Genomic DNA, 19,617 nt, shown 5'->3' with positions numbered 1-19,617 from the left:
GGTACTAAGAAATGTTGTGTAGGTATTTTACAGGTACTAAGAAATGTAGGTATTTTACAGGTACTAAGAAATGTTTTTGCAATGGTACTAAGAAATGTGTGTATGTGATTAGGATTTTTGATGTAGCTTTAACAATTTTTCAGTCATATTGCTATAATGTCTGCAGTGTGGCAGTTTAAAGTGATGTCTAGCACTGAGGCATCATGCCACAGACAATTAGCATGATGTCCCACCCAGTCACATTATCCTGACACCAGGCCGACCGGTTCTAACACTAACCTCTTAATTTTGAGCACCTAGTGAGGCAGTTGTTAGCACCATTTTTGTAAGTCTTTGGTATGACTCAGCTGGGAATCGAACCCACGACCTCCTGCTTCTGAGGCAGACACTCTAACCACAAGGCCACCGAAGTGATACAAAGACATGTTGGTGTAGATATTCTATGGGTACTAAGAAATGTTGTGTAAGTATTTTACAGGTACTAAGAAATGTTGTGTAGGTATTTTACAGGTACTGAGAAATGTTGTGTAAGTATTTTACAGCTACTAAGCAATGTTGTAGGTATTTTACAGGTACTAAGAAATGCTGTGTAGCTATTTTACAGGTACTAAGCAATGGTGTAGGTATTTTATAGGTACTAAGAAATGCTGTGTAGCTATTTTACAGGTACTAAGAAATGTTGTGTAGGTAATTTTGCAGGTACTGCAAAATGTTGTTGTAGATATTTTACTAGTACTAAGAAATGTTGGTGTAGATTTTCCATGGGTACTAAGAAATGTTGTGTAAGTATTTTACAGATACTAAGCAATGGTGTAGATATTTTACAGGTACTAAGAAATGTTGATGTAGATATTCCATGGGTACTAAGAAATGTTGTGTAGGTATTTTACAGATACTAAGCAATGGTGTAGGTATTTTACTAGTACTAAGAAATGTTGATGTAGATATTCCATGGGTACTAAGAAACGTGTAGGTATTCCATGGGTACTAAGAAATTTTGTTAAGTATTTTACAGGTATTAAGAAATCTTGTTGAACATATTTTATGGGTACTGTGAAATGTTGTGGATATTTTATGGGTAATAAGAAATGTTGCTGTATATATTTTATCAGTACTAAGAAGTACTGTTGTAGGTATTTTACAAGTACTAAGAAATGTTGCTGTATGTATTTTATCAGTACTAAGAAGTACTGTTGTAGGTATTTTACAGGTACTAAGATATGTTGCTGTATGTTTTTTATCAGTACTAAGAAGTACTGTTGTAGGTATTTTACAAGTACTAAGATATGTTGCTGTATGTATTTTATCAGTACTAAGAAGCATTGTTGTAGGTATTTTACAGGTACTAAGATATGTTGCTGTAGATAATTTATGGGTACTGAGAAATGTTGTAGATATTTTATCAGTACTGTACTAAGAAATGTTGTAGGTATTTTACAAGTACTAAGAAATGTTGCTGTATGTATTTTATCAGTACTAAGAAGTATTGTTGTAGGTATTTTACAGGTACATGTACAAAGATATGTTGCTGTAGATATTTTATGGGTTCTGAGAAATGCTGTTGTAGATATTTTGTGGGTACTAAGAAAAACTTCTATATAGAATCTTACCAAATTACTCCATGCAGTCTCAATTTATATACTACTGACGCAACACTTGACCCCAGTACAGACAAAATGTCTAAATTTATAAAGTTAAAAAATAAACAAAAATCCAAAAAGCTGCTATGATGGCATCACAAGTTAAAATGGTTATCTAAACATGCTTATCAAAGTTTACTTGTCCACTGGCCTGAAAATCTAAACACTGTTTATTGATGTAGGAACTAACAATGCCTTACACAATTCATCCATCTCAAATCAATGCCTGACAAAATTCATCCATCTCAAATTAATGCCTGAAAATCTAAACACTGTTTATTGATGTAGGAACTAACAATGCCTGACAAAATTCATCCATCTCAAATCAATGCCTGACAAAATTCATCCATCTCAAATCAATGCCTGACAAAATTCATCCATCTCAAACCAATGCCTGACAAAATTCATCCATCTCAAATTAATGCCTGACAAAATTCATCCATCTCTAATTAATGCCTGACAAAATTCATCCATCTCAAACCAATGCCTGACAAAATTCATCCACCTCAAATCAATGCCTGACAAAATTCACCCATCTCAAACCAATGGCTTACATAAATTAATCTATCTCAATGCCTTAAAAAATTGATCTATCTCTAAATAATGCCTGACAAAATTGATCCATCTCAAATTAATACCTGACAAAATTCATCCATCTCAAATCAATGCCTGACAAATTCAACAATCTCAAATCACATGTAATGGTCACCTGCTTTCTGTGGTCAGTGGCCATGTGTTTCTTAACTAAATAATGGTTTCTCTCTGCCTGAAGCAATCAGGAATGTATCTACCATGACCACTGAGTTGATATGAATTAAACTTTTCTTCATTTGGAAGGCACATACACATATTTTATGATTTCATTTTAACAGTGCGCATAAAACAGTATTAATTATACCATAATAATAATAATAATAATAATAACAATAGCAATAATAATAATAATCAGTGTATAGTATATGTTCAAATAACATTTCTAAATGGTGAATGTGTATACAGAAGTCACCTTTGTACAAAGGCCAACTTCGCATTGAAAATTAATGTATCTTCTTGACACTGTCTCACTTGTGCACCTTTCTCATCCTCATAGTATCTGTTATACAAATTGTGCATCTCCAAGACCTTATACTATCTGTTCTACAAACACTAAAACATTAAATGTACTGAATGTATACAAAACATAATAACCACACAGATCCCATCATCACTGTAAATGCACAAGATTTAACATTTATGATCCCAATAATAACCTTGTATTGGTGGAAAACTTAGGACAACTTCATAAACCCTCATCAGAGATGTTCGCATAATTATTTTTGGGAGTTAAACTCAGTCAGAAAATACTGAAAATCCAACAGCAATGACAGACCTGCCAACCCTAAGAAGACCCTCTCAGTAAGGCAGTTGCTTGTTTCCTGTAAATGAGACCAGTTTCCAGTAAGGTGGAATAAAGTATCATGTACTGCTATTGTCAAGTTGGAAAATATGCATTTAAAAAGTCACAGTGATTCAAGACTGATGCAGCAACAGTAAATATTACGTTAGACCTTACGTACCTCCAGTACAATTGCTTTAAACCCTATAGAGCTCAATGAATTCTTGCTATCTCTCAACCTGATGTAATCCTGGGCCTTTTACTTTCAATTTAAAGTCATATAGGCAATCAGTCATCTTTCCCAACATTAGACAAACTCAAAGCAACAAATAATGTCCAATAAACATAACTGTTGCCCTTCCTGTTCTCCCTCCCCCAATAAACTTAATATTTTTTTTTTATTCTTCTGCACTATTAAATTTTTTCAAAGAGGATTATTGTCCCTTTGGTCTTGAAAATACATCGCTTGTTGGATGCCATTTTTAGAAAATTCTATATCTTACAGCTTGATTATGCAGGCATGTTGAATGAAAAAATCAGTGCAGTTTAAAGCATCTGAGGCACTCCTGCACAGTTAGTCTGGTTTTCTGACCAGTTCCACCATATCTAATATGAAACTGAGATCGGAACCAAACACACACAAGCAAGTATCTGGATCTTACATCAATAATCATATTTCTGTAATTTTTGCTTTTTTATTCCATATCTTAAGAGTCATTTTGATCATACATATGACCAAATCATTAGGGCTGGCAGCTCTGCAATGATTCAATTTGGCATCAAGGTGGTATTGATGGCAAAGGTTTGTTATCAAAACAGGCATTGTGGATGCCTTTGGTAATCCCTTTGGTGGCTGCAAAAACATGTTTGTTGTCATGTATGAGTTCTGGAGCCATGCCACCACTATCATTTCTCATGGAGCCATGCCACCACTATCATTTCTCATGCTCATCAAAGAATCAATTAAAGCCAAAGAGCATATAACTACCCAACAAGGTGTAAGCAGACCTAGACCAGTTTTCATGACATGTAACTACCCAACAAGGTGTCAGCACACCAAGACCAGTTTTCATGGCATGTAACTACCCAACAAGGTTACAGTTCACCAAGACCAGATTTCATGGCACATAACTATCCAACAAGATGTCAGTACAAGAAGACCAGATTTCATGACATGTAACTACCCAACAAGGTGTCAGCACACCAAGACCAGTTTTCATGGCATGTAACTACCCAACAAGGTGTCAGCACACAAAGACCAGTTTTCATGGCATGTAACTACCAAACAAGGTGTCAGCAGACCAAGACCAGTTTTCATGGCATGTAACTACCCAACAAGGTTACAGTTCACCAAGACCAGATTTCATGGCACATAACTACCCAACAAGTTGTCAGTAAAAGAAGACCAGATTTCATGACATGTAAATACCCAACAATGTGTCAGCACACAAAGACCAGTTTTCATGGCATGTAACTACCAAACAAGGTGTCAGCAGACCAAGACCAGTTTTCATGGCATGTAACTACCCAACAAGGTTACAGTTCACCAAGACCAGATTTCATGGCACATAACTACCCAACAAGTTGTCAGTACAAGAAGACCAGATTTCATGACATGTAAATACCCAACAATGTGTCAGCACACAAAGACCAGTTTTCATGGCGTGTAACTACTCAACAAGGTGTCAGTTCACTAAGACCAGTTTTCATGGCATGTAACTACCAAACAAGGTGTCAGCAGACCAAGACCAGTTTTCATGTCATGTAACTACCCAACAAGGTGTCAGTACACCAAGACCAAAGTTCATGGCATGTAACTACCCAACAATGTGTCAGTTCACCAAGACCAGATTTCATGGCTTGTAACTACCCAACAATGTGTCAGAAAACCAAGACATGTATTTGTAGCATTTCAAACCATGGCTAAGGTGCATGGCAGACAGACCAGAAATACAATATTTGACAGGAGTTTCCCTGTGGTTAAATTGTCATCAGAAGCGCTGTAAGAAATTCTGATTCACTTCACAAACAATCATGGACGGGGATCAAAACACAGACCATTTTCACCTAAACCTAACCCTGACCATAACAATGACCTGTTTCACCTAACCCTAACCCTGACCAGTTTCACCTAACCCTAACACTGACCAGTTCCACCTAACCCTAACCCTAACCCATCTCTATGAAATTGTTATAACTGAACAGCATGACTGAAAATAATGCTATATCACACAATTCAAGTAAGAAGTGAAAACTACATTGAAAAAAGAAAGAGCACAATAAGAAATGATTATGGGTTCACTCTGAAACTTTCTCCTGCTAAGTTAACTGGAAATGTCCAATGTGACTAACCAAGTGACTAACAATGTGATCACCTCTCAGCAGCCAAACTAAAGTACACCTCAGTGGCATAAAACTTGTGGAAGTCATAGTTGATGTACATGAGAAAGATCAGTGGAATATTTCCATTTCTCATGGCAATTCCAAAGTGTGGAATCATCGACACAAGTTCATCATGCATAGAGACACCTCAGATTATTTCACAGATATTGTAATTGCTAATAAATAAAAACTGGCTAATGGGTGCACAAAACGCTTCAACTGCATAGTCGAAGGCCTTTTTCATTCTTTAATCATCCATCAGTTGCTATATGGCCTCTCACCACCTTTTTCAGAGCCATCCTGAATGTAGCTCTGATGGCATCAGATGCAATATTTGTAATCACATAAGAAATAGCCTGTTGAAAAATAAATCAATTTCATTTACCTGAGAAAACTTTGGTGGTGCTGACAAAATGGGGAATTTTATTTATTTTCAAGGTGCTGAAAGATTAGCAGACTTTTAGTATTTATCTCCATGTATGCCCTTACTTGTATGAAAACCGTACTTACCATATGTCTCTCAAAAAGCTTTCAAACTTTTTATACAAAGCAAAGCATGTGAACTTTGAATTATGAATGGAAAGGCCCTCTACTACAAATACTGTTTATACATAAATCTACTGCTTTTGAAAATTTAAGACTTTTATTTTAAAAAGCTGAAGAAAGAACATAAGAAAAAAATGGTATTTTTACACATTCTATCAACATTATAGAAATCTGCCAGAGCCAGTCTACTGGGGACCAGAACTGTTCAGCAGTCCTTGCGACTCATACAATAATGTGTAGCTGAGAAAGTGGACTGAGGCTAACATGAGTATACAACAGGTCACTAATTGATTACCTTATTGTACACAACAGGCCACTAATTGATTACCTTACTGAACACAACATGCTGCTAATTGATTACCTTATTGCACACAACAGGCTGCTAATTGATTACATTATACACAACAGGCTGCTAATTGGTTACTTTATTGTACACAACAGGTCACTAACTGATTACCTTATAGCACACAACATGTCATTAATTGATTATCTTATTATACACAATGGGCCACTAAAGGATTACCTTATTGTACACAACATGCTGCTAATCAATTACCTTATTGTAGACAACAGGCTGCTAATTGATTACTTTACTGTACACAACAGGCTGTTAATTGATTACCTTATTGTACACAACAGGCTGCTAACTGATTACTTTATTGTTGTAATCTGGAGAGTTTAGGCCAAATGTGTTTTTTCTTAAATGCCTTAAATAATAAAGGTATCAAAGTGGGTTCATGATGGGATTTAATTTTCTGATTAAAAAGTCAGCCAACCTTTGATGAAAGTGAGATTAATAGGAAAGACTGATCAAAATATTAACTCAGCAGAAACACCTGAGTAACTAATGCAACACTGGTTCAACATATTAAGCGGTATTTATGAACAACATCAAAGTGTAAAGACAAAAAAACGTATTCAAGCAAGATATGGTTCAGATGCCAATGAACAGGAGTAATGCTGATCCAGTGAGTAAGATTTTGTTTATTTCTTTTCGTAGTACAGCAATTGCAACACCGTGTAACAAATAACAGGCCCATTTGGGAACATGGAACTGGAGTTAGTGGGTGTGGAAATTGATTCAGCGCTTGCTATGTCTTTTTAAAATCACCAGCCCAAGGCCTGCATCTAAATTATTTTCTTTGAGCACTGGTAAGGGTACCACTTTATAACTCACTCACATGGACAACTAGTAAGGGTACCACTTTATAACTCTCTCACATGGACAACTAGTAAGGGTACCACTTTATAACTCTCTCACATGGACAACTAGTAAGGGTACCACTTTATAACTCTCTCACATGGACAACTAGTAAGGGTACCACTTTATAACTCTCTCACACGGACAACTAGTAAGGGTACCACTTTATAACTCTCTCACATGGACAACTAGAAAGGGTACCACTTTATAACTCTCACACATGGACAACTAGTAAGGGTACCACTTTATAACTCTCTCACACAGACAACTAGTAAAGGTAACACTTTATAACTCTCTCACATGGACAACTAGAAAGGGTACCACTTTATAACTCTCTCACATGGACAACTAGTAAGGGTACCACTTTATAACTCTCTCATGGACAACTAGTAAGGGTACTACTTTATAACTCTCTCACATGGACAACTAGAGGAGTATACAGTTGTATGAGTAAGGCTACCACTTTATAACTACTTCAGAGAATATGGTATGGGCATGATATAATTAACAGTAACGATACTACTTTACCACAAAGAATATGGTATGGGCATGATATAATTAACAGTAACGATACTACTTTACCTCAAAGAATATGGTATGGGCATGATACAATTAAACAGTAACAGATATTACTTTACCACAAAGAATATGGTATGGGCATGATACAATTAAACAGTAACAGATATTACTTTACCACAAAGAATATGGTATGGGCATGATACAATTAAACAGTAACAGATATTACTTTACCACAAAGAATATGGTATGGGCATGATACAATTAAACAGTAACAGATATTACTTTATCACAAAGAATATGGTGTAAGCTTGATATAATTAAACAGTATCAGAGACTACCATACGTCAAAGAATATAATATGGGCATGATACAATTAAACAGTATCAGAGACTACCATACGTCAAAGAATATGGTATGGGCATGATACAATTAAACAGTATCAGAGACTACCATACGTCAAAGAATATGGTATGGGCATGATACAATTAAACAGTATCAGAGACTACCATACCTCAAAGAATATAATATGGGCATGATACAATTAAACAGTATCAGAGACTACCATACGTCAAAGAATATAATATGGACATGATACAATTAAACAGTTATAAATATTAATCTACCTTCATGCCAATGTCCAGGAAGGCCAAAAGCCTCTCTGTGTCTCGAACCAAATCTGCCTGTATATACAGGGCCCTGAAATACACAAATACAGCAGTGGCTACTGATACTTCCTCCATCATTTTTCCAACCTTTAATTTGCTGATTTATTATTAAGGACATAAAGAATAGTATACCCAACTAATCTATCATCTTTAATGACTAAATGTTTGTACGAAAGTCAACATCATAATCACTGAAATTATAACAAGTTTTTCTCAGATTTTCTTATGACAAATATGATTAACAGCAAACAAAATTTAAAATTTCAGACTGTACTAGAGCAGTAATGCAGAGACAGAGAAGGTCATATAGCACAAAACAAGTTGTAAATTTTGTAAACCAGTCTAATTATATAATGTCCTTTACCCATAGATAATTTATTAAATAATGTCCTTTACCTGTAGATAATTTATTAGATAATGTCCTTTACCTGTAGGTAATTTATTAGATAATGACCTTTACCTGTAGATAATTTATTAGATGATGTCCCTTACCTGTTGATAATTTATTAGATTATGTCCCTTACCTGTAGATAATTTATTAGATAATGTCCTTTACCTGTAGATAATTTATTAGATATGTCCCTTACCTGTAGATAATTTATCAGATAATGTCCTTTACCTGAAGATAATTTATTAGATAAATGTCCTTTACCTGTTGATAATATATTACATAATGTCCCTTACCTATAGATAATTTATTATATTATGTCCCTTACCAGTATATAATTTATTAGATAATGTCCTTTACTGTAGACAATTTATTTGATATGTCCCTTACCTGTATATAATTTATTAGATAATGTCCCTTACCTGTATATAATTTATTAGATAATGTCCTTTACCTGTAGATAATTTATTAGATAATGTCCTTTACCTGTAGATAATTTATTAGATTATGTCCCTTACCTGTAGATAATTTATTTGATATGTCCCTTACCTGTAGATAATTTATTATATAATGTCCTTATCTGTAGATAATTTATTAAATAATGTCCTTTACCTGTAGATAATTTATTAGATAATGTCCCTTACCTGTAGATAATTTTTTTACCAGCAGACAGTGGTACTGCTTAGGAGTTTCTTATATGTGCTCTCAAAACACAGTAATGTCTACACTATGAAAATTCATTTCAGCATTGCAGGAACAGCCAAAGTTAGGGCTATTCTATTTAAATATAAAAGGTACCTAGGGAAGGCAGTTTTTAACCATATGTCAGGGTATTCAAAGGGTTCATATGAAAATTACATGTAATACTAAATTCTAAACTGCAGCTATTGGTGACTACTCAGCACTGAAAGTGCCTTCCTGGGTCCCAATGATGGTTTACTGGAACAACCCTTAGTGTGATTTGTGCTTTTCAAGTTCAGTTTCGGAACACACAGAAGCAATCCCTTTGTATATTGCCTGTTTGAGACACTATATTTCCCTCTTAATATTAATAAAAAGTAACTGTCAACTGCATGCTTTACATGGCTTACCTAACAGTAATCAAAACTGTCAACTGCATGCTTACATGGCTTACCTAACAGTAATCAAAACTGTCAGCTGCATGCTTACATGGCTTACCTAACAGTAATCAAAACTGTCAGCTGCATGCTTTAAACAGTACATGACTTTCCTAACAGCTGTCAAAACTGTCAACTGCATTCTTACATGGCTTACCTAACAGTAATCAAAACTGTAAACTGCATGCGTTAAACAGTACATGACTTTCCGAAAAGTAAACCATACAATCAATCGTAGTAGGTGAATGATATACAGGTGTATGCTACTTTGTATAAATAGTACAGTAGGTAAAAGATACACAGATGTATGCTACCTTCTTGTATATTCAATAAAATAGGTGCAAGATACACGGCTGTACTCTACCTTCTTGACAATGTAATTGTAGAGCACAAAAACTTTGCCCTATACACCTGCCTCTTTCAGTGATATATCAAGATTGCAGTTTTAATTAAAGTTTATTTTGAGTCATAGAGCTGAAAAATTAAATACTAACAATGCATTTCTTTCACAGAAAAGTGTGTATTTATAGCAAACTTCAAATGATCCTCCACTGATTTTAAAGCAAACGAATGCAAAATGTGAATAATTTTCAGAATGCACAATGAACATTCTCAACATCCAGCAGCGATCAGTTATGGGACAGAAACATGAAACTTGCAACAATTAATGACAAGATGTCAGAGAAAACTTATACAACAAAAAAGAGATTGAACAAATCAAGGTCACAGGAGTCAATGAACACAAAGAATAAATGCTACTTTTTCATACATCAGTATATGAAAACTCTAAATCAGTATATGAAAACTCTAAATCAGTATATGAAAACTCTATATCAGTATATGAAAACTCTGAAGTAGATACATTTTTATACATCAATTTATGAAAGAATCTGAAGTAGCTACTTTTCACTACATCAGTAAACGAAAGACTGACACAGAATTATATATCCTTTTCACTTACTTTTATTAAAAGTAAATAAAAAGAACATTTTTTCATTAGTTGTTTTTGTTGCTGTGAGTTCAATGCCATTTTTCAGCACATGGTAGACTATTTAAGACAGCTAGTATAACTTGTGGAGTAAGAACCCAGGAAAACCCTGGTAAGAAACACCTCCCTGCGATAAAAAGGAATAATTATTATCTCAGGAAGAGTGTAAAGAGCCTACAATTTTTCTTTAATTTAATACATATATGATAGTCCTGATTTGGGTTTAAAAGTACCAAGCTGAGCTTTTAAAACATAAATGAGAGGTCCTTATTTGAGTTTAAAAGTACCCAGCTGGGCCTTATTTTTGGTGTGCATCTTTCTAAACTGATAGCTCTGTGCGTCCATTTTCTAAGCTTCATACTTAAATTATAAAAGAAACATGCTAAATTGCTTTTGATTTTTGGTATTTCAAAATTTCATAAATACACCTTCAAAAAGTAATGCCTATGCTGTGAAAATTCATTTTTCTCTTGCAAGAACAAGTATAAAGTTTGGTGTGATTTTTGTTATTTAAAGTTTGTTTACTGAGCACATAGAAGAAATACTGCACAAAGTGAAAGACATATTTGGTGCATGCTAGCTTCTCTACATGTAAGAGTTGTAGAGCATGCCACTTTGTACTGTACCTCCTTTTTCAGTGGTACCCAAAAACCCTGAGCAAAAACATATATTTCTGCTACATGTATGAAATATGCTGAGATACAGGAAAGGCTACTCACATTCCCTGAGGATTGCTGATTACAAGGTGGGGACCTGATTCCAGACACAGCCTACAGCTACCTGATTCTGCAAAGGTAAGGATATGTCATTGAGAGACAAAGAGGATGACAGACATGACAGATGTGATATATGAGCAGTAACAAACATATGTGCATAGAGAGAGATATTGACTGACAGACAGAGATTTAATATCCAAACAGCAATAGACATTTATATGGATAGAAAGAGATGGAGACTGATATACACAGACAGATGCAATATATAAGCAGTGACAGATATATTGATAGACATGTAGATTCACAGACACTGGTGCATAAAGAAGCAGTGACAGACATACAGATGGACAGAACAGAGATGGATATTGACAGACACAGACAGGTGCAATATATAAGCAATGACATATATATTGATAGACATGTAGATTCACAGACACGGGTGCATAAAGAAGCAGTGAAAGTCATATAGATGGACAGGGCAGAGATGCAGACTGACATACACAGACAGGTGCAATATACAGGCAGTGACAGACAGATATATGGATACTTAAAGATGGTGACTGACAAAAGATACAGATAAACAGCAACAGACAGATTTATATACAGAAAGGGAAAGTACCCAAGAGGCAGCTATGATAACACACAACTATCAAGACAAATGATTTAAGTATAATGACTCCATGGTCTTAAACTAAGTAACAGAAAAAGCAAAACCAGCAAGTTTAGCAAAATTCAACAAATAATTTAATTCGCTAAGTTATAAAATGAAAATTTAAGAGGAACTTACAGTATTATGATTTAATCCTAAATAATAATCCTAAAAGTTCTATCACAAGTCCAAAAGTATAGAGTGTTCCAAATCAATTCCAGGTCTTCAATGGCCTTGAATGTGCTGACATGCCAACAGTATTGCTGTATCACATTAATGTAATCCAAAATGTCTTTGAATGAATTCACAATAATCCAAAATTAATGTTTTAGTCCAAACACCCATATGAACACTTTATAATTCCAATAAATAATTTAAATAAATAATTCCTCTCAAATTAAACCTAAACACAATTGTAAATACTTCTGTAGACTGAAATTAAATAGGAATACAACTGAATTTTTTACTTCTTCCCCCTTATATGATATATGTTGTAATACATCCCACCTGACATATGTCGCAATACATCACCACCTGACATATGATGCAACACATCACCACCTGACATATGTCGCAATAGAACCCAAGCAGACCTATGTTAACAACTCAATCATCCCTATGCAAAATTACCCATAACTGTCAACAGGTTCATTATCTAGAACCTTCTAAGTTCATAATCAAGGCTAGGTCTAAAATTCAAATCCACGTAAACAACCTATTTAAAGCTTAACAATGATCATTATCTTAAATATGATCTACAATCATGGACAAAAATTAGCTATGTAATATGTTGTTTACAAAAGATCATTACAATGTACATTTATGGACTAATGTTAAACGCAAAATATAGATATATATAAGTAATATCTGAAAAGCCAGAGACAGTAATAGCATTAAAGACAAAGAATGCAAGAAAAATATTGGGAAGATTAAAGAAACATGGAGAACGATGTACATATATTATATACATGTACACCCATTGTCAGGCTAGCTGCCCAGTCAAACAAATTACCTATTTAGAACCTACCTTCACTTTCAACTATATTCTGATGAAAACTACCCCTGAATGGATTTTATTTTCAGTTAGTTTGTGTATATCCTGGACAGGTTGTGCCCAGCTAATCCCAGAGTCTGCACTGAATGACTGATGAAGTGTCACATTAGCTGGGGACAACATGTCTGGAAAACATGCAAGCTAACTCAATACAATAGCCTGATCTGCACTGAATGACTGATTATGAAGTGTCATTGGGGACAACCTGTCTGGGAAACATGCAAGCTAACTTAATACAATGTTCCTACTTAATGTAAGCATAATTTCATTTGTGCAACCAGGCAGCCATCTCAACAATTTGTGACAATATTATAAATTGATATATTTTCAGGGTATCATTTATTTCTAGTTATAAAATGGCTGACAATACTGATGGCAGTTAGGTCCTTGGGAATGCCTGGGACATTCATCAAAAATTTTCTTTAATGTGGTTTTAAAATTCATGGTTTGTAATAAATCCAATAAAACTACTACCAGAAAAATAAAATCAAATTAACAAAGACTTACTATCTGCAATCTTCGTCAAACTAGTCATCTTTCTCAAATCGGCCTCTTCCTCCTCTATACTAGTGACATCCTAGAAACACAGAGGAAAGAAAAACATTATATAAATTTATATCAATCAAAATAGGCAGTGAAAAATATTGAGAACAGAATTAAAACTTAGTTGCATGATACTCAGTGACTGATATACAAATACCACAGCACAGTCATATAATTATTGACATCAGATAGATGCAATAGATATGAAACAACACTTGAACAGTACTGTAAATGGAACATCAAGTTATTTTTAAGAAAACAATTTTTCTTTTTTTCAACCTAAATCACCTTGACGTTTTATATATTGATGTAAAAAGCAATCCATTAACATGTTTAGTTATGTTTCTGCCACAGCACTCAACTATTTGTGGAAACCATTATGTTCAAGGTTTCCATCAAACTCTTACATTTGGCCTTTAAACTGCAAAATCAATTGGTTTTTCTTCATCTCAAATGCAAGCCATTTACAAAACAATTTAAAACACAAGCTACAAAATGTATGTAGTTTTGTGGAAATCATTTCCCCTTTTTTAAGTCTCATTACCTTGACCTTTGAACTTTTAATCCAAATGGGTGTCTTCTTTCTTTAAAATGCAAACCATCTAGAGAAATTGCACAAAACAGGTAATAATGAATGTCAGACATTGTACAGACACCATTTTTCTTCTTAGTGTCAATTCTGCCATGACCTTTTGATATTTTGATCCATGAATATCTCTTATCTCAAAAATGCAAGCCATGTACAAAGTTTGCTCAAGGTATGTGATACACAAATCAAGTTACAATGTGAAGAAAAAAATTGCGACTGTAGCCGTGATCTTGGAATGCTTTTGCCTGAAATCAATAGGTTTCTTCATTGCCACTAATGCAAGCTATTTAAAATGTTTGGTAGTGATAGATGGTGGAAAAGTGTTTGTGTGGAAATAAGAAAAAAGAAATGAGGCCTGGCCAGATTGAACGACCAGTGGATTGATGGATGACATAAAATGATACATGCAATGTACAGTGGGCATATAAATGTACAGTGGGCATATAAATGTACAGTGGGCATATAAAAACAAGAAAATTTAACATGTATGTATCAGCAATGTCTGAACTTGATGGCTTAATGTTACAATTCTATGGTCTTAAAACTAAGAAATGGCAAAGAGTGAAACCAAGAAGTTTAGTAAAATTGAACAAATTTATTTCCCTAAAATACAAAGTAAAAATTAAAAAAGAACTCACAATATCATGAATTAAATCTCAAATAGTCCTAAAAGTTCTATCACCAGGCCAAAAGTATAAAGTATTCCAAATGAATTCCAGTGGTGTTCCGAATGAATTCTAATCTTGAATGTGCTAATGTTCCAATAGTCTGGAAATGTGTAAATGTGTTAACAGTCTTGATATATCAAATTTATATAATCCAGAATGTTTTTAAATGAATTCACAATAATTTCCTAAAAAGCACATTGTGATTCCAATGAATAATTTAAATAAATAAATCCTCTCAAATTATAACTAAACACAACTAAAAGACTGATTCCACTACAGATGTTAAGATAGGAATGAATATTTTTGATGTAAACAACCTTAATATAAACACCTGAGATACTATAAGAGGACCAGGATGAGGGTCAAAAAATTCATTTGTCAAAGACTTTAAGCTGTAAACAAAGTTGGACCTTTTACTTAAATTTTAGTAAAGAACATGACAAAGATCATGTTGACCAAGAATTTTCTATGTCATTAACTCATATACAAGTAAACATGTTTATAAAAAGAATTGACATAAGTCATGTAGGCCCAAACTCCTAACTTCAATTATGGACAAATATAAATCACACAATACAAATCAAATATACATAACACTATTAAGTTAACAGCTATGAGTATGTATCTATAAGGTTATTGGTGATTCAGCACAATCCTAGTGAAATAGTGCCTATAAAAAGTTAAGCTCCAAAGCTCTAAAGGAAAACATTGCAAGAACCTTAAAAATAGAAATCCTTCTAAACAAATGTAAATATGTAGTTGATTGTTTGTTTGGTTGATTGGCACATTCAACACATTATTGGTTATATCATGCTGAGGAAATTGGAGCCAAGTGCCTTTTCATCATGGGCACACGATGGCAGCCAACCTGGGCTGGCCAGGTCAGGCATCAAACCAGTGAGCAAATTGGAGCCAAGTGCCTATCCATGGGCACACGATGGCAGCCAACCTTGGCTGGCTGGGTCAGGTATCAAACAGGTGATCCCCATATTGTGAATCTGATGCTCTAACAACTGGGATACTGTGGCTCCTCCACGATAAAAGGTAAAGACACTAAAATTATAAAATAAAATGTAATCAAGGGCCTATTTTGATTTGATATCACTCACATAGTTTACAAAACTCAACAGATAACAAAGCAGGCTTATGTAGTATTTTAAGACAACTTATGTGGAGATTGGACCACTAATTCTTCTCCCATAGAACTGAATGTTAACATATTAAAAAATAAAATAATGTTTGCCTTAGACTGGCATACAAACCAAACATGCTTCTATTCATCAGGAGTTTGAGAATGTTTTCTCAGCTATTAAATACAAGTGTTCTGAAACACTTTTTTAGCCTCACGCTGTTAGGCTGGAGACACCATAATAACACAGCCTTGGACCAGGATTTCATGAGGTAATTAAATACAGGTTTTCCAAGCAAAAACCAATATTTTGTTGTCAAATGAAGTATACAGATTGAAGTTTATGAATAAATAATGGAAAAAATGACTATATCCATTTACTAACCAATAGGTGCATGTCAAAATATTTAGTATTGTATTATTTATTCCCCCACTAATAGACTGGTTCTCTGGCTGTAAAATATTTAGCATTGTATTATTTATTCCCCCACTAATAGACTGGTTCTCTGGCTGTAAAATATTTAGTATTGTATTATTTATTCCTCCCACCAATAGAATGGTTCTCTGGCTGTAAAATATTTAGTACTGTATTATTTATTCCCCCACCAATAGACTGGTTCTCTGGCTGTAAAATAATCAGTGGTCTGATACCTGTACCAAACAGCAACTTTTTACGTTTTTTTGTTCATTGACAACCTTAGACACCAAGTATGCACTATATTAATTTGGGTGATATTCTAAGCACACTAAATGATAATAATCAACACTTATTTAAGGCTGATAAGTGGTAAGAATGAATGTCATACTTCAAAAAATGTTTATCGAGTCCATATCTTATAAATGTAAAGAACCAAAAAAATACAGTGACTTAAACAGTTTTCTCATGTTTTTCTTCATTCCCCATGTCTGCTATTTAGTTATGCATGCCTGAAATATGCACCTATGGGGATTAGGTAGTCAGAGGTTTCATGTTATATGGCACTATTTTCATCAATTTCTGGTGTAAAGATATTTCAGATGCCCATAATTTTCATAGAGTTTCTTCTTTCTTGAATCATATATCAGTATGACAACCACTTTGCTTTACATGACTAGTTACATGAGAATTTAATGAATGTGAATGTCTGGTACTTAAGGCCAAAAGTGAGTCTGGCCACACTGTTAAAACTGTATGGTCTTAAATTAAGTAACAGAATGAAACAAAACCAACAAGTTCTATAAAAAGAGTAAAACTCAGCAAATAATTTAATTCTCTAAGTTATAAAATTAAAATATAAGAAGAATTTGTGTATTAGATCCAAAATAATCATACAAAGTTATATCACCAACACAAGAGAACAGAGTGTTTTGATGGCATTCCAGGTCTTGAATGTACTTATGTACCAACATCCTTGAATATTCTTAAGTGCCAACAGTCTTTATGTATTAAAATGACACTGTCCAAAATTTCTTTGAAAGAATAACCGCTCCGGTGATCTAGTGGTTAGAGCATCCATGCTGGAAATGGGAGGTCGTGGGTTTGAACCCTGGCCGAGTCATACCAAAGACTTACAAAAATGGCACTAACAGATGACTTGCTAGGCACTCAGCATTAAGAGGTTAGTGTTAGGACTGGTTGGCCTAGTGTCAGGATAATGTGAATAGGTAGGACATCATGCTACATGTCTGCAGCATGATGCCCCAGTGCTAGACATCACTATAAACTGCCACACTGCAGACATTGTAGCGACATGACTGAAAAATTGTTAAAGCTATGTTAAAAATCCTAATCACACGCACACACACACTCTTTGAAAGAATTCACAATAATCCCAAAATGTTTAGTCCAGTCATATGAGCACTTTGTAATTCCAATGAATAATCCAAACAAATTAGTCCTCTCTGTATCTAAACACAACAATAAATACATCTGCTGAGTGATTTTAAAACAAGAATATACCAAAAAGAAATGAATGAATTGTCCACATCTTAGCCCTTATATACATCCTATGGCTCAATGTTGCAGTATTTACCTCTATGTTGCAATAACTCCCATGAAACATATTTCACAATACATCCCACATTGCAACAGAACCAACCTGACTTAGTCATCCAATGGGAAATTACCCCAATGTGTAAACAGGTTCATTATTAATACTATGTTTAAGATTTGTAAACACCTATTTATTGCTCATTGCGATCTAGTCATGTACCAAAAGTAAAAACAATATAGATATACATATCAATACCATCCTCTGATGGTGTAAAAAAATAATATCAACAGTGCTGAATATAATTCTTGCAGTACAAAATATACTGCAAGCACACTCTGAACTTCCAATCATAAACTAAAGTCATTTTCAAAATGCCAACAGTAATGAGGAAAACCAAATTTATTTTAACAGATGACACTTTCATTTCAAACCAGAAAATATTTCTCATAAAAAGGGTGTAACAAGTGAGAAAAATGCAGAAAGGGATGTCACAAAAACATAAAAATATTTTATGGGTATAATTAGTGAGAAAAATGAAAAGAGCAATATCACAAACACAAAAAATACATTTCAGGGGAAAGCACAATCTTGCACAAACAGGTCCACAGACTGGAAGTGACAAAGAAGTTTACAGACCACGACTGACAATGAGGTACTTATGGAGCAATGCAAATTCCTAAGGATGACTAAAACCAAACATTAATTGGTTGACCTTCACGCTAGTGACACCATACAAAGGTGGTATATGGAAATTGATCATTAATCAATCTTTAAAAAAAGCAAAAATCATTCCATTTTTTTGGCATGTACTGATTTATGAAGGAAGGTAATGTAAGCCAAATTAATAAAAAAAATCTATATACAGTCGGAAATATTTCATCCAAAAAATCTTGCTGACAAGACATGAGTATAAAAGTCATTTATTCTGCAAGTCAGGCCCATTTTCATTCCTAATTGTAACAAATAAAGAAAGCAAACTTCATGTACCATTTCACTGTTAAAGTTGAGCTGTTACTATGGGATTAGTAGGTCATTATCACACAGTGTACTAGGGGGAGATAACCTATCCACTCCAACTAATACCTCAACAAAGAGACCATAAGCTAATGGTATGTAAAAAGCATTGTGCAACAAAACATATGAAAACCTATAGATTAAAAGTGACGAAAAGGTAATACATTCATCAGTTTCATGTCATGTGATGAGTGCACATACAAAAATGATCGGGCAAAGAGTTGAGATGAAATAAGGAAAGTGAATTTGCTGCATGGTGACACGGATAACATTATTGATATTCACTGTAAGAATATGTACAATAAATAATGCAATGAATTTAGGAGTTGGTAAAGAACCATTCCTCCTTGCAATTTACTGCTGTTACAGTCAGGTAGAAATACAACTTGAAATAACAAGGCAATTAATGTAGTGATGGGCAACAATCTCTGTGCCTATGGTCAATTTCATACAAGCTGGG

General features: G+C 34.1%; 1 protein-coding gene across 8 annotated transcripts in view; it reads right to left on the bottom strand.

Annotated features, from left to right (window-relative positions):
• Positions 1 to 19,617, bottom strand: part of LOC149796283 (arf-GAP with Rho-GAP domain, ANK repeat and PH domain-containing protein 1-like) — a 300,819-nt gene that overhangs the window by 79,236 nt on the left and 201,966 nt on the right. For all 8 annotated transcript variants that reach the window (XM_089960924.1, XM_089960927.1, XM_089960925.1 and 5 more), the window contains 3 exons: positions 13,749 to 13,818; positions 11,542 to 11,608; positions 8,287 to 8,359 (listed from right to left, as the gene is read on the bottom strand). In XM_089960924.1, coding sequence (XP_089817050.1) covers positions 8,287 to 8,359; positions 11,542 to 11,608; positions 13,749 to 13,818 — 210 coding nt within the window. The remainder of the gene's footprint in view (positions 1 to 8,286; positions 8,360 to 11,541; positions 11,609 to 13,748; positions 13,819 to 19,617) is intronic.

This window comes from Sinohyriopsis cumingii, chromosome 6 (assembly GCF_028554795.1).
Source record: "Sinohyriopsis cumingii isolate HCF-2022 chromosome 6, ASM2855479v2, whole genome shotgun sequence".
In the NCBI taxonomy this organism is placed as follows: domain Eukaryota; kingdom Metazoa; phylum Mollusca; class Bivalvia; order Unionida; family Unionidae; genus Sinohyriopsis; species Sinohyriopsis cumingii.
This window is presented reverse-complemented; position numbering and strand designations above follow the sequence as displayed.